At 30.9% G+C, this 15,384-nt stretch overlaps 1 protein-coding gene across 2 annotated transcripts in view; it reads left to right on the top strand.

Moving 5' to 3' along the window:
- LOC111642282 (centrosomal protein of 120 kDa-like) overlaps positions 1-15,384 on the top strand; it is a 91,029-nt gene continuing 75,645 nt past the window's right edge. For both annotated transcript variants that reach the window (XM_023388613.1, XM_023388612.1), the window contains exon 1: positions 1-308. In XM_023388613.1, the coding sequence (XP_023244381.1) occupies positions 102-308 (207 nt within the window). In that variant the 5' untranslated portion in view covers positions 1-101. The remainder of the gene's footprint in view (positions 309-15,384) is intronic.

Here is a 15,384-nt window from a genome sequence, read left to right as displayed (position 1 = left end):
CATTTTATGTTATATTTTATGTATTTTAAATTTTAGGAAGAAATTTCCCACGTCGACAAGATAAGAATTTAATTATAGAAGCAAAATTTGATGGTGAATTAATGTGTACTGATCCCGTTCTTCATGATAAGACTCCAACTTTTAATACAGAATTGGCATGGGAAGTTGATCGTAAAGGGTTGCAATTGCATCGTTTACAAAGATCACCCATTAAAATACAATGTTATGCTGCTGATATTGTAAGTCTTCAGAAGGAATTGATTGGTTATTTAATTTTGGATATTCGTTTAGCTCATGAGAAGTTACAGGTTTGTTGTTTTGAATTTTATTTGTATTATACAGTATGGATCAAATAAAATGCAATCCAGGAACAACATGGAAATAATAAGACATTGCAGACAATGACATTTTATTATGAAATCCTTATAATAAATATTGAAAATTGATCTTCTTCAATTTTGTCTGTGGTACATGGATTATTTTGTAAACAATATTTTTAAATACCATATTTACTTGCATATAAGATGAGATTTTTATTCATTTTTCATTGCTTCAAAAACCTATGTCATCCTATACGTGCAAGCAAAGGATTCTTTGCGTTTTTGCAATAATTTTTGTGAACCATGTGTTCGCATTTTTTATTGGATGCTCAACCTCTGGTGTTTAAAAACAAAAGTATTTTATCTGGGTCATTTAAATCATTCTTGTGTATTGTCAGGAGTAAAGATGAATATCAATGGGAGAAGCAAGGCTTTTGAATTGAATTCCAGATTGAAATCCAAAATCACACAAGAGCACGATATAAGTTTTAATCCATTCCCACACGAAAACAGATGATTATTTGGAAATTGAAATTTGGAGAAACCCTACACACCAACCGAATGCCGAAAATCTATCGGGCTAGTATAAGGCTAATTATTAAATGAAATTACGTAATCAATTTGGCAAATTGATTACGTAATTTCATTTAATAATTAGCCTTATACTAGCCCGATAGATTTTCAGCATTTGGTTGGTGTGTAGCTTTATTATATATCGGGTTTAGAGATGTTTGGAGAAACCCGTAAGTGTAATTGACAAAGAGTGGATTCAATGGTTAAGAATTGGCAAAAAAAGTTTCCCCGATTGTCCAGCTTTACATGAACAAATTATGTTGTCGATTTTACAAGATTTTTCTTTACTGTTTAAAATGCCAGTAATTTTTGTGANCACCCCCTTGCACCCCCTCGCTACGCCACTGCCCTTGGTTGCCCCAAATTTATACCCTTTAACTTTCTTTACCACTGAGGCGCCCCCTAGGACTTAGCGCCTGAAGCGGCTGCTTTTTTCGCCCTATGGTAGGACCGGCTCTGCTCGTGCCCATCTTTATCTCTGCCTCCTGTCCTCGAATCGACATCTTCCAATCACCGGAAGTCGACTGATTTGTCCCGGAGTTGTCGAGACGGCGAGGGAACCGTCATTCGCGAACCACGGACACTCCTCCTTTTGGGACTATCTTGGAAAAGAGAGGAAGATCGACGGTTCGCTGCCGACTAAGAACTTCCAAGATCGCGTAAATCTTGTAAGACCCTTTTGTGTCAAATAAACGGTTTCTTGTAACCGTATTCTGTCTCAATGACCTTCGCACCCACATACCCTCTGAGCGACCCCTCAATTCTCTTGACATTCTCTCCGTCGGAGTCTTACACTTATATTTTGTACAGTACAAGTAGAAGTATAATGGAATGTCAACAGAACGTTTATTTGTACATTTTTTTTTTTTTAAATCAATTTTAGCATTTTATCAGTCGGTATAAAAGTATAGCTGTTAGCAAAATCGAAAAGTATGAAAAAGGTGATTCTTATAATCGAACAAAGACTTTCGAAAATTTAGTAGCCGTCTAATGGAGACTACCGGATGGCCGAGCGGTCGAGGTGGCAGTCCAACGCTCTGAAGGACCCAGCATCGAATCTGGGCGGGTCGAAAAATCCCCAGGAATATTTTGGGGGTGGTCCGACCAGATATGTCGGCCCTCGTCCCTCACCACCCGGCTGCCTCATGTGGATCTGGCCGAACCCATAATAGGCTTGCTACAAGAGGTGCTCTTAGCAGTGGCGTAGCTTAGTGGGGGCGTCCAGTCCCGGGCGGCACTTTTAGGGGGCAAAATTTCACAATAAATAATAATAATATCTTGTAAAAATTTGAACCATTTCATTTCATATTTTTGTCGCACCTACGATCCGGACCGATTGAAATGAGCACGGAATTTTTCATTACTTATTCTGTGACGAAACTGAATTTTAGTCTTTTAAATTGAGATACCTAAATAAGGGCGAAATTTTTCTCCGCCCCGGGCGGCTGACACCCACGCTACGCCACTGGCTCTGGGCGAAGAGTTAAAAAAAGCGCCCTCTAACGGAAAAAAGACACGAAATACCAATGAGAAGGCGATATGTACTGTACAGTACAAAAATGCTAATTGCGAATTGAATTTTTTAAATAGTTAACGGTTATTTTGAGAATAAGGCGTATTTCTGAAATTATCGTACATCGTACGGCCCCCGAAATAATCGTACAAATACGATAATTATCATACAGTATAATTGGCAAATCTGGCATCATGCATTCCAGTCTTCAGATACCGTGTATCTGACGGCTGGATGGCATGACACAAAATAAACTTATTTACGTACGCTTTCAAAACTACGCTTGAATTATTTTTTTATTATTTACACGAGAAATATTTTATATTTCTATAATGTAAATTATAAATAAAAATTTAAATATGTATACCGTATAAATTAATCTAATGAAATTTTACCGAGTTGCGCCCTCTGTGGTTTGACAAAATGGCGGTGTTTTGAAAAGTCGAAGTTGTGGTTGGGTTGTTTTAGTATACATGGCATGTATCATCGAGTTTTAAATAGTTTTTAAAGGAGATGATATGGGGCCTAGTTTTCTAATTGTCGTCTCAATTTCGGAAGGTAAAACAGTTTTGATTTTTATGTATATAAATGCTGTTTTGGAGATAAAATTATAAATTTTTTTAAATTGAAAATAACGATGTATGTCTTTAGCGAGAAGTATAAATAATAAAAGTTTGATATATATTTATAGATTTTATTAAACTGGTCAAATGTTTAGACGATATATTAAAGTAGTTAAATGGTAAATTAATAATTGTAAATTCATAAACTGGTAGAACTCTTTAGATAATTTATTTGTTTATGAATGTACAGGGTGTTCCATAAGCCTGGCGCCCAAAGGAGTTATATTATAATAATCATGTTTGATTATTATATTATAATAATCATGTTTGATTATTATTTTACAGATGAAGTGTAGAGCTGAGTAAAGAGGAATGAATTCAAGTTATTTGGATGATGATCTTCAGTTGGCTTGGTCACGTAAGAGTTTGAGACTTGTAGCTGAGTGCTGTGTATGATTGGTGGGAAGTCTGCATGCATCCTGTTAAACTCTGGTGGCTTCACATTAACCAAGTCCTCATCATCAAAATTTGAAACTTGAATTTGTTCCTCCTTATTTGGTGCCATGCTTCATTTGTAAAAGAATAAATAAATAATTAACATAACTCCTTTGGACTCCTGGTCAGATTTATGGGACACTCTTTATAAACAAATTACCTAAAAGTAAGTTCTACCTGTAAATTAAGAATGTTTTGAATTTGATAGTTTTAGATTATACATTTCTAAAGTTTTCTATGGATTTGTCTGTGTTTTTTATTATAATACATTTTTTCTTTGATTATTTAATTTTGAAATTTTGCATATGTTGACTGTCATTTTATTGAAGCGGAGCTTCTTCTAAGAAGCTTACAGAATTGTGTTTGTTCTCAAAATCCGTTTGATAGATTTTGATTAAACTTTGCCATTTTCCTTTAATTGTGATGCGGAATCCAAAAATGGAATAAAAAAGGGGGTCCATGACTCGAGATATAAAGTCATTTCACAAGTGCGTGACAAAGCGATGTCGCATGAACTGTGCAACTTTGTTGTACGATGTTTCATGGTTGCTAGCACGTTTTGTATGGGCTTATAGAATTGAGTTTGTTCTCAAAATTTAATGGATTGATTTTGATAAACTTTGACATTTTCCATTAATTGAGATAAGGAATCCAGAAATGTAATGTGAGTCCATTTAAATGTAAAAAATGCAGCAACGAATTAACTTTTCCAGCAATATTTAAAATTCTGGTGGTGCTATCTGTTACAATAATTCATTAAAAACTGTTTACATTTTTAATTACAGTACTAAAAAATAGCAAAAAGTTTAATTTTAAAGGTTTTTGGATTTAAGGATTTGAATGTGTTATATAAAAAAATTGTAAGTGCTGATAACGAGTAAAATTGTCATTAAGTCCAACCCTACTCAAAATATGACACACAACTACCCTTTATCACTCTACCCTGTCGACCTTAAACCACTAAAATTTAATAGCATGAATCTAATACACAAACCTTCCATCAAAATTTCAGAAATTTTCAAAAGCACAGGAGTTATTAAGCTTCAAAGAGTTTGTTCTCAGTCTTTGAATCCAGATATTGGAAAACTAATAGGAGGAAGATAGTGCTGGCAAGTTTCTGATGAAAACAATTAATTTTCGTTTTATAAAAAGTTAAATAAAATAAATGTTTAAATAAAAGCAATGCTATAGCAATTATACAATGTATATTGTTGAGTCAAATTCACTGAACTACATAATGTGTTTTAAGTAGCGTTGCCAATTTAGCGAAAAAGTCGCTATATTTTTGCTTTAGTCGCGAGTTTTTGCTTTAGTTAGCACCTTTTTTTTGAAATTTAGCGATGGAGATTTTTCTTAGAGATATATTAGTAAATTTAGCTACATTTTAGAGATTTTCCACGAAATCAAAAAATTTAATAAATTTATTAATTTATATTATTTTTAATGTGCAATAATTACATGCATGAGTCGCAAATCTTATTTTTAATAAGTGGCAACACTAATCAGAGCTCGAGTTTTCATATCATGACCAAATATGGTAAATATTTTTAAAGGGGACGGAGCTTAGTGGGTATTATCGTCGCGACTATCGGTAACAGGTCTAATCCCGATTCAAATAGTTTATCAAACTTTAAGAAAATTGACAGTGATCGTTGTTACATTCAAAATTTTGGAATCCTTATATAAGTTACCTATCCCGNAGTGTAATTATAAATTCAGTTGTAAAATTAGAAAATAATTATAATTACAACAATTAAAGGTGCCAACAAATAGTTTGATGAGTTTAAAATGTTTACTTCCAGTGTTAATTTCTACATAATTGTCCATTTTTCATTAGTTAAAGTATGATTTTTCTATTTGCACTTGAGAAGAAATCATTTTATCATTTTACATGATATAAAGGTTATATGAGAAACATTTTGCAGCAGGAATATGCAGTTAAATTGAAACACATTAGAAAACAAATTCAATTGAAGATAGAAATCCTTGTAATACTGTAAAGTTATTTTAAATGAGAGCAAGAAAAATTGTTTTTTTAAATATAACTTTAAAAATTAGTTAAAAACTGAACACTAAATCAGTAACACTACTTCCATGCCACCAACTTGTTTTTATATATATAATTTCTAAAATTTTTCTTCTTAACCAAGCAGACTGAAAAAGAAAATATATACTAATATTATAAAGAGATAATGTTTGTAAGTTTGTATGTAGGAGGTAATCTCTGAAACTACTAATCCAATTTCAAAAATTCTTTCACCAATATTTAGAACGGAACTTCATGATGGACATAAGCTGTATACTATTCCGTTAAACATTCATATAAATTAAAAGATATCATCTAGGGTTAAGGCTTTTATGTCCAACAGATGGCGCTACGAGTACAACAACCTAAGTTTGCTTTTCTGTGAGGATGAACTAAAGCAGATCATCATCTATCTATCTACATAAATAAAAATGTAATGTTCGTTTGTTCCTACCGATTCCTTTGAAATTTTGACACATTACTGCATTCGAATACGCACGTGTTTTTATATAATATACATGTTGAAATTCCCCCCACTGGGGAGAGATGGACAGGATTAAGGCTTACCGTAAAGAACTCTGCTATTTTAGATGCGGTGTTTTGCGTTTTTAAATGCATTTTAATAGGGTACATCAAGAGAATGTACACTAAGAAGGGATTTTTCAAAAATTCCCCCCACGAGGGAAGTGTTATATATTTATAATAGGTACATTTTGAGCCACAACAACGCGTGGCAGGGTCTGCTAGTTTTGAATAAAGTTGTTTTACAGTTATATATTTTCATATATATTTTGAATATAGAAAGTTTGTATATCTGTTTTATAATTAAATATCAAACTCAGCTTCTTTTAAAACACTTAATAAAACATTTAACATACTTAATAAAACATTTTATGTTAAATGTTTTATTAAGTATCTGTTTTATATTTTAGACTTACTTAATGCACAATATGAAATACATTTTATGTGCAAATCTTATTTTATAATATATAATTATATTAAAAATATTTCTTGCCTGAAGGAGGTTTGTTGCAAATGCTATTGTCACTGAAAATATGAATTTTTCAGTTTTCTCCGGATTGGTGTCACCTATATAATATACACCATTTTCTATATTTAATTGTGGTTTCAATTCCAAACAGGATTGTTGTCTATCAGAAGCACTTGCTGCTTTTGTTGATATTTCAGTTTGCGTACTGCACTTCACATGTGGTTCCTTTTTTACTATATTACTTGTTGATTGTTCTTCTGGCTGTTTTTGTTCATTTTTTTCTAAGTGAAGTGAAATAAGTATTTCTGGCCTTTGCCTTTGATATTTAGAATTTAACAATGGATACCATTTTGGAGGCTGAAAAATAATTTAATAAATTAGTATTTTTAACATATTTAAATAGAACAAAATAAAGAATAATCAGCTTATTCATTTAATACTAACAATTCCATCATTAACATTTAATCTTAAGAAACAACACTGCTAATAAAGTTCAAGAAATCATCATCTATTATGATTAAATGTTTCTTGAGATTTCTTGAAATTTACATCTCATCAGCAGATCAAAATCACAGAACAAACACACAGTATTCTAACATATTAAAACAGAACAAACGACTGATTCAAATATAAAATCTTTAAAGATTAATTCTTTTGAAGACAAAGTCCTTTCCAAAAAATAGGAACCACCATTTATTAACTTTGTGTTCCAGACATTACACTTTTGGCAACTGACCTTTTCTTTTAGGCTACTGGCTGCCAAACAGTCCTTTAAAAAACACAAAAATATCCAGTTAAAAATATAAACATTTTTAAAAACCAGGAACTGGTGATGTTCAGACGTCTTCTATTTCCCATCATACCTTGCTGGGGTTGTTTCGGCTTTTATCTACAACAAAATAAGCACTGGTAAAATGTAGATGAGAAAAACTGGCCCCTGGTGACTATACTTTAAAATTCTTTTTGTAAATTTTTGTCCGATATAGATAAATTTTACAAAAAGAATTTTAAAGTATCATCACCAGGGGCCAGTTTTCCTCATCTACATTTTATCAGCGCTTATTTCGTTGTAGATAAAAGCCGAAACAACCCCAGCAAGGTATGATGGGAAATAGAAGACGTCCGAACATCACCAGTTCCTGTTTTTTAAAAATGTTTATATTTTTAACTGGATATTTTTGTGTTTTTTAAAGGACTGTTTGGCAGCCAGTAGACATGCTTTGAAAGCCATACTTAAGGAGTCAATATCCATAAGAACCAACAATGTAGCAATTCATATTCATAATACTGTGATATTAATGCTATCATGACAATACTATATCTTGATTATTTTCAATCAGTTAAGTTTATTTAGTGCATTGACATTAGTAGTATACAATTAATACACTCTGACATAATTACACAATTTTTAATATTCACCAACTCAATATTTGATATCGCCTATCTCAATACTGTAATTATTCCAGTATGCATGGGGATCCCACTAAAATGGGCATTTCCCCGGCCCTGTTTGATACATACTGGCATAAAATGACTAATTGATATTGAATATCTAATATTTGATTAGCAAATGTTAGAAATTATGTAATTATGCCAATGTGTATCAATTGAGTTGAATGAGCACCATCTTGGAAATTTTCTAGCATAGTCATGATATCAGATAATCGAATATTTGATACTGACAGAAACAAGGCTGTGTCAAAAGTTGACCAATCAGCATCTGATACATTCTGGCATAAAGTTTCATAGCCTACTATTTAATTATAATTATTAAATCTAATAAGAGACAGCACTTAACACCAAACTCTAGGCCAAATTATTCGGTATTTAATTATTTAATCCAGCAATCATTTGGCTTTACTATAACTATCAGGCTTAAATATATTTATAGATAGTCTAATAATTTTGTCTTTGATTTGTTTTTGCTTTTTCTTTTGTAATGAAACATGTAACAAGCAATGCATAAAAATATTGAATAAATCTCTATAGATGTTAGTGGATCATTGTGTATTTATATTCATTTCTACTTGCTCTCACTTAGTGTCTTTGGAGTTAAAAAGTTGTGTGTTACATTTCAATTCTGGTAGTAAAATACTTATGTCTTGGGATTGTATTCCTCATAGGATCCATCCCAAACAATTATTGCTTCATCTTTGTATTGCAAGTATAAAATTTAGTAATGTGTGATGAGAGAGTTTTAAACACCTTTCTTTCTATACTTCGCACAATTAAGTTCCACAAGTACAGCTGATAATAGTAAGCCATTAGATACCCCCATTTGTTGAATAAACACTTTTCATAGCAGTTGTAGTTGTTCTGAATAATAAAATTGAGTGCTTCATACATGTGTAATATCTATTGGGAAGTGAAATCTTGTTCAAGTAATAACATGTTGGGCAACATCACAGCTTCAAAGGGTGGCACTAATGGGTAGAGAGAGACTTCTATCTAACTGGTAAAAAGCATATGATGTTATGTTAGGTGTGTCATCACCAGTAACTTTATATATATACAGTAGGCACCAAATCAGTTATCCAAAAAATAAGTTATCTGAACAACCCCAGTCCCCAATTGATTCGGATAAACAACGCTCTACTGTATATCAAGATAAACTAGATTTGCCTTGCACTGACAAAAGATACTTAAGGTCTAAGTAGGTCTACTAAAGTTCTGAAAATGATTATGAAAATAGGGATTGAATTTTACTCCAGAGATCATTTTACATAAACACAAGGTTTAAAAAAATCTATGAATATTAAAACTCATCATTTGGATAACATTTAGTGTGAAAACGTAACAAATTTTAACAAAAGTGTGTCTAAAATGTGTGTTTAAGGTAATCTCCTAAAACATACCTGTACACCTTACAAGTACAGAAACTGCCATCAAGCATGAGTAGATCAATCATTTTCAAATTATTATCATTTTATCTCAGATGTACAGTACATGAAACGCAATACAGTACAAAACCTTCAAAGACTACATTTTACATTCATAATTATTTGGCTATGGTAAGTCCTGATATCAGGAATGTCAAGTAATCATTTCAATGTCAAAAGCTGTAATAGTAGTGTCAAGAATTTTCATTATATACAATTTTGTATTGGTGCCAATGTTTTTTGATAAAAGCAATATTTTGGTTTTCATATGTACATTTGGAAGTATGTTCATTAGAGATCAGAATTCCTTTCACTGTTGCTTTAAAGCAGTGGTTCTTAACCTTTTAGTGATGAGGGACCATTTATCAAAATTTTTGTCTTGCCATGGACCACAAGCTGTTTGCAGTAATATAGATTCTTATAAGGTTGTTCTATAAATTAAACATGTATAAAATTATTCGGAACCACAGCTTTAAAGTCTATATAATATGATAATAATTCCTTCAAAATGTTTATAATAAAACTGTATTTTACAACTTTGAAATAATTAGTTATGAAATAAATCTGTAATGCAAAAATATTTCTAAAATATTTAAATGCTTTGAATTATTCTATGTTTCATTTCAGAAAACTCTCTAACCCATTAAATACTTAAAAATTCAAATCTATCATAACTAAATCTGAAAAATAATATTGTTATTTTTTTTAATGAAAATTAAAATTTGGTTTGAATATTTGATTATACTGAATTTATATTCTATATTACATAATAAATAAATTAACTGTTTTTGTGTCAATACTGAATATTAAGTATAGAAGTTTCAAATAAAATGCAATGCAGTTTATGTGCATGCATTGCTGAGCAATGCAAACAGGTGATGCAACCACTGCATAGAAAGTATGTGACCTTCAATCACAGCATGCTATCATAGTTGTCTAGTTTTTGTTTGCAATTGTTATTTGTCATTCACTATTATTGTAACAAAGTCTGATATGATGCTTTTTCCAAAGCAATGAATTTTCATTATTATTTACTATTTCTCTTTTTGTTCATACAGGACTGTTTGAGAATATGAAACAGTTTCCTTCTTTGCAACTAATCAACAAAAATTTAATAAAGTATCCAGTAGACAAGTTTTAATATGAAGATGCAATGGGTTTTCTGTTACAGCAACAGTGTAACAGAAAATGCACAGTTTTGATATACTAAAAAAGTGTCAGAAATTCACAAAAAATTTGGCAAAAATCTAATTTATTTGTTCATAAACTAACAATCATAGTTAAAACATCTCCTAAGTTGCATGTCTCTATACTATGTACATATCCTTACAAGAACTGAAATCCTCCAATTGTGAAAAAACTGCATTTTCCTAATTGGGTTGATAAATTAACTAAAGATGAACTTGGTAAATTGAATAAGATATGATTTCCTTTGTCAGGATATTTCATTACTCAAGCATCTTGGTCTGCTGAAAACCTGTAAACATTTTGAGGAAAAAAAAACCATAGTCAAAAAACAATTAGGGCAGGGTGTGAATTTCTTAGAGAAGAATAATGGGCCAGTACCGTAAACAGTGCAACTTCCTAGAACATTATCACTCAATTCATTAGCATGTTTGAACCACTGAAAAAATTTTGATGGTTTCAACTAGATAGGACAAACTAACACACAAATGTGAAGACAATAGCTTTCTTTTCCAAATTTTTTGGTGAAAAAATTATTTTGACTGGTGATTAGTTTCCAAGAAATCCCAACTTATCACCTCCAAATTTTTATGCAGAGTTACCGTATTTACTTGTCTAAAAGACAATCTCGCATATAGGACGAGGTGTGACTTTAGAGATCAAAATAAAGAAAATTAGATTTATTAATACAATTTAATTTTATTTCATTTAATCACAAATAAAATGTCAAAATGCATGTAAATGCACACATTGTCTCACAAAAATTACTGGCATTTTAAACAGTAAAGAAAAATCTTGTAAAATCGACAACATAATTTGTTCATGTAAAGCTGGACAATCGGGGAAACTTTTTTTGCCAATTCTTAACCATTGAATCCACTCTTTGTCAATTACACTTACGGGTTTCTCCAAACATCTCTAAACCCGATATATAATAAAGCTACACACCAACCAAATGCTGAAAATCTATCGGGCTAGTATAAGGCTAATTATTAAATGAAATTACGTAATCAATTTGGCAAATTGATTACGTAATTTCATTTAATAATTAGCCTTATACTAGCCCGATAGATTTTCAGCATTTGGTTGGTGTGTAGCTTTATTATATATCGGGTTTAGAGATGTTTGGAGAAACCCGTAAGTGTAATTGACAAAGAGTGGATTCAATGGTTAAGAATTGGCAAAAAAAGTTTCCCCGATTGTCCAGCTTTACATGAACAAATTATGTTGTCGATTTTACAAGATTTTTCTTTACTGTTTAAAATGCCAGTAATTTTTGTGAAACAATGTGTGCATTTACATGCATTTTGACATTTTATTTGTGATTAAATGAAATAAAATTAAATTGTATTAATAAATCTAATTTTCTTTATTTTGATCTCTAAAGTCACACCTCGTCCTATATGCGAGATTGTCTTTTAGACAAGTAAATACGGTAACTCTGCATAAAAATTTGGAGGTGATAAGTTGGGATTTCTTGGAAACTAATCACCAGTCAAAATAATTTTTTCACCAAAAAATTTGGAAAAGAAAGCTATTGTCTTCACATTTGTGTGTTAGTTTGTCCTATCTAGTTGAAACCATCAAAATTTTTTCAGTGGTTCAAACATGCTAATGAATTGAGTGATAATGTTCTAGGAAGTTGCACTGTTTACGGTACTGGCCCATTATTCTTCTCTAAGAAATTCACACCCTGCCCTAATTGTTTTTTGACTATGGTTTTTTTTTCCTCAAAATGTTTACAGGTTTTCAGCAGACCAAGATGCTTGAGTAATGAAATATCCTGACAAAGGAAATCATATCTTATTCAATTTACCAAGTTCATCTTTAGTTAATTTATCAACCCAATTAGGAAAATGCAGTTTTTTCACAATTGGAGGATTTCAGTTCTTGTAAGGATATGTACATAGTATAGAGACATGCAACTTAGGAGATGTTTTAACTATGATTGTTAGTTTATGAACAAATAAATTAGATTTTTGCCAAATTTTTTGTGAATTTCTGACACTTTTTTAGTATATCAAAACTGTGCATTTTCTGTTACACTGTTGCTGTAACAGAAAACCCATTGCATCTTCATATTAAAACTTGTCTACTGGATACTTTATTAAATTTTTGTTGATTAGTTGCAAAGAAGGAAACTGTTTCATATTCTCAAACAGTCCTGTATGAACAAAAAGAGAAATAGTAAATAATAATGAAAATTCATTGCTTTGGAAAAAGCATCATATCAGACTTTGTTACAATAATAGTGAATGACAAATAACAATTGCAAACAAAAACTAGACAACTATGATAGCATGCTGTGATTGAAGGTCACATACTTTCTATGCAGTGGTTGCATCACCTGTTTGCATTGCTCAGCAATGCATGCACATAAACTGCATTGCATTTTATTTGAAACTTCTATACTTAATATTCAGTATTGACACAAAAACAGTTAATTTATTTATTATGTAATATAGAATATAAATTCAGTATAATCAAATATTCAAACCAAATTTTAATTTTCATTAAAAAAAATAACAATATTATTTTTCAGATTTAGTTATGATAGATTTGAATTTTTAAGTATTTAATGGGTTAGAGAGTTTTCTGAAATGAAACATAGAATAATTCAAAGCATTTAAATATTTTAGAAATATTTTTGCATTACAGATTTATTTCATAACTAATTATTTCAAAGTTGTAAAATACAGTTTTATTATAAACATTTTGAAGGAATTATTATCATATTATATAGACTTTAAAGCTGTGGTTCCGAATAATTTTATACATGTTTAATTTATAGAACAACCTTATAAGAATCTATATTACTGCAAACAGCTTGTGGTCCATGGCAAGACAAAAATTTTGATAAATGGTCCCTCATCACTAAAAGGTTAAGAACCACTGCTTTAAAGCAACAGTGAAAGGAATTCTGATCTCTAATGAACATACTTCCAAATGTACATATGAAAACCAAAATATTGCTTTTATCAAAAAACATTGGCACCAATACAAAATTGTATATAATGAAAATTCTTGACACTACTATTACAGCTTTTGACATTGAAATGATTACTTGACATTCCTGATATCAGGACTTACCATAGCCAAATAATTATGAATGTAAAATGTAGTCTTTGAAGGTTTTGTACTGTATTGCGTTTCATGTACTGTACATCTGAGATAAAATGATAATAATTTGAAAATGATTGATCTACTCATGCTTGATGGCAGTTTCTGTACTTGTAAGGTGTACAGGTATGTTTTAGGAGATTACCTTAAACACACATTTTAGACACACTTTTGTTAAAATTTGTTACGTTTTCACACTAAATGTTATCCAAATGATGAGTTTTAATATTCATAGATTTTTTTAAACCTTGTGTTTATGTAAAATGATCTCTGGAGTAAAATTCAATCCCTATTTTCATAATCATTTTCAGAACTTTAGTAGACCTACTTAGACCTTAAGTATCTTTTGTCAGTGCAAGGCAAATCTAGTTTATCTTGATATACAGTAGAGCGTTGTTTATCCGAATCAATTGGGGACTGGGGTTGTTCAGATAACTTATTTTTTGGATAACTGATTTGGTGCCTACTGTATATATATAAAGTTACTGGTGATGACACACCTAACATAACATCATATGCTTTTTACCAGTTAGATAGAAGTCTCTCTCTACCCATTAGTGCCACCCTTTGAAGCTGTGATGTTGCCCAACATGTTATTACTTGAACAAGATTTCACTTCCCAATAGATATTACACATGTATGAAGCACTCAATTTTATTATTCAGAACAACTACAACTGCTATGAAAAGTGTTTATTCAACAAATGGGGGTATCTAATGGCTTACTATTATCAGCTGTACTTGTGGAACTTAATTGTGCGAAGTATAGAAAGAAAGGTGTTTAAAACTCTCTCATCACACATTACTAAATTTTATACTTGCAATACAAAGATGAAGCAATAATTGTTTGGGATGGATCCTATGAGGAATACAATCCCAAGACATAAGTATTTTACTACCAGAATTGAAATGTAACACACAACTTTTTAACTCCAAAGACACTAAGTGAGAGCAAGTAGAAATGAATATAAATACACAATGATCCACTAACATCTATAGAGATTTATTCAATATTTTTATGCATTGCTTGTTACATGTTTCATTACAAAAGAAAAAGCAAAAACAAATCAAAGACAAAATTATTAGACTATCTATAAATATATTTAAGCCTGATAGTTATAGTAAAGCCAAATGATTGCTGGATTAAATAATTAAATACCGAATAATTTGGCCTAGAGTTTGGTGTTAAGTGCTGTCTCTTATTAGATTTAATAATTATAATTAAATAGTAGGCTATGAAACTTTATGCCAGAATGTATCAGATGCTGATTGGTCAACTTTTGACACAGCCTTGTTTCTGTCAGTATCAAATATTCGATTATCTGATATCATGACTATGCTAGAAAATTTCCAAGATGGTGCTCATTCAACTCAATTGATACACATTGGCATAATTACATAATTTCTAACATTTGCTAATCAAATATTAGATATTCAATATCAATTAGTCATTTTATGCCAGTATGTATCAAACAGGGCCGGGGAAATGCCCATTTTAGTGGGATCCCCATGCATACTGGAATAATTACAGTATTGAGATAGGCGATATCAAATATTGAGTTGGTGAATATTAAAAATTGTGTAATTATGTCAGAGTGTATTAATTGTATACTACTAATGTCAATGCACTAAATAAACTTAACTGATTGAAAATAATCAAGATATAGTATTGTCATGATAGCATTAATATCACAGTATTATGAATATGAATTGCTACATT

Source organism: Centruroides sculpturatus, unplaced genomic scaffold (genome assembly GCF_000671375.1).
Source record: "Centruroides sculpturatus isolate CEXI.00-Female unplaced genomic scaffold, Cexi_2.0 scaffold751, whole genome shotgun sequence".
NCBI lineage: Eukaryota > Metazoa > Arthropoda > Arachnida > Scorpiones > Buthidae > Centruroides > Centruroides sculpturatus.
Note: the sequence above shows the minus strand (reverse complement) of the source record. Positions and strands in the feature narration are given on the sequence as shown.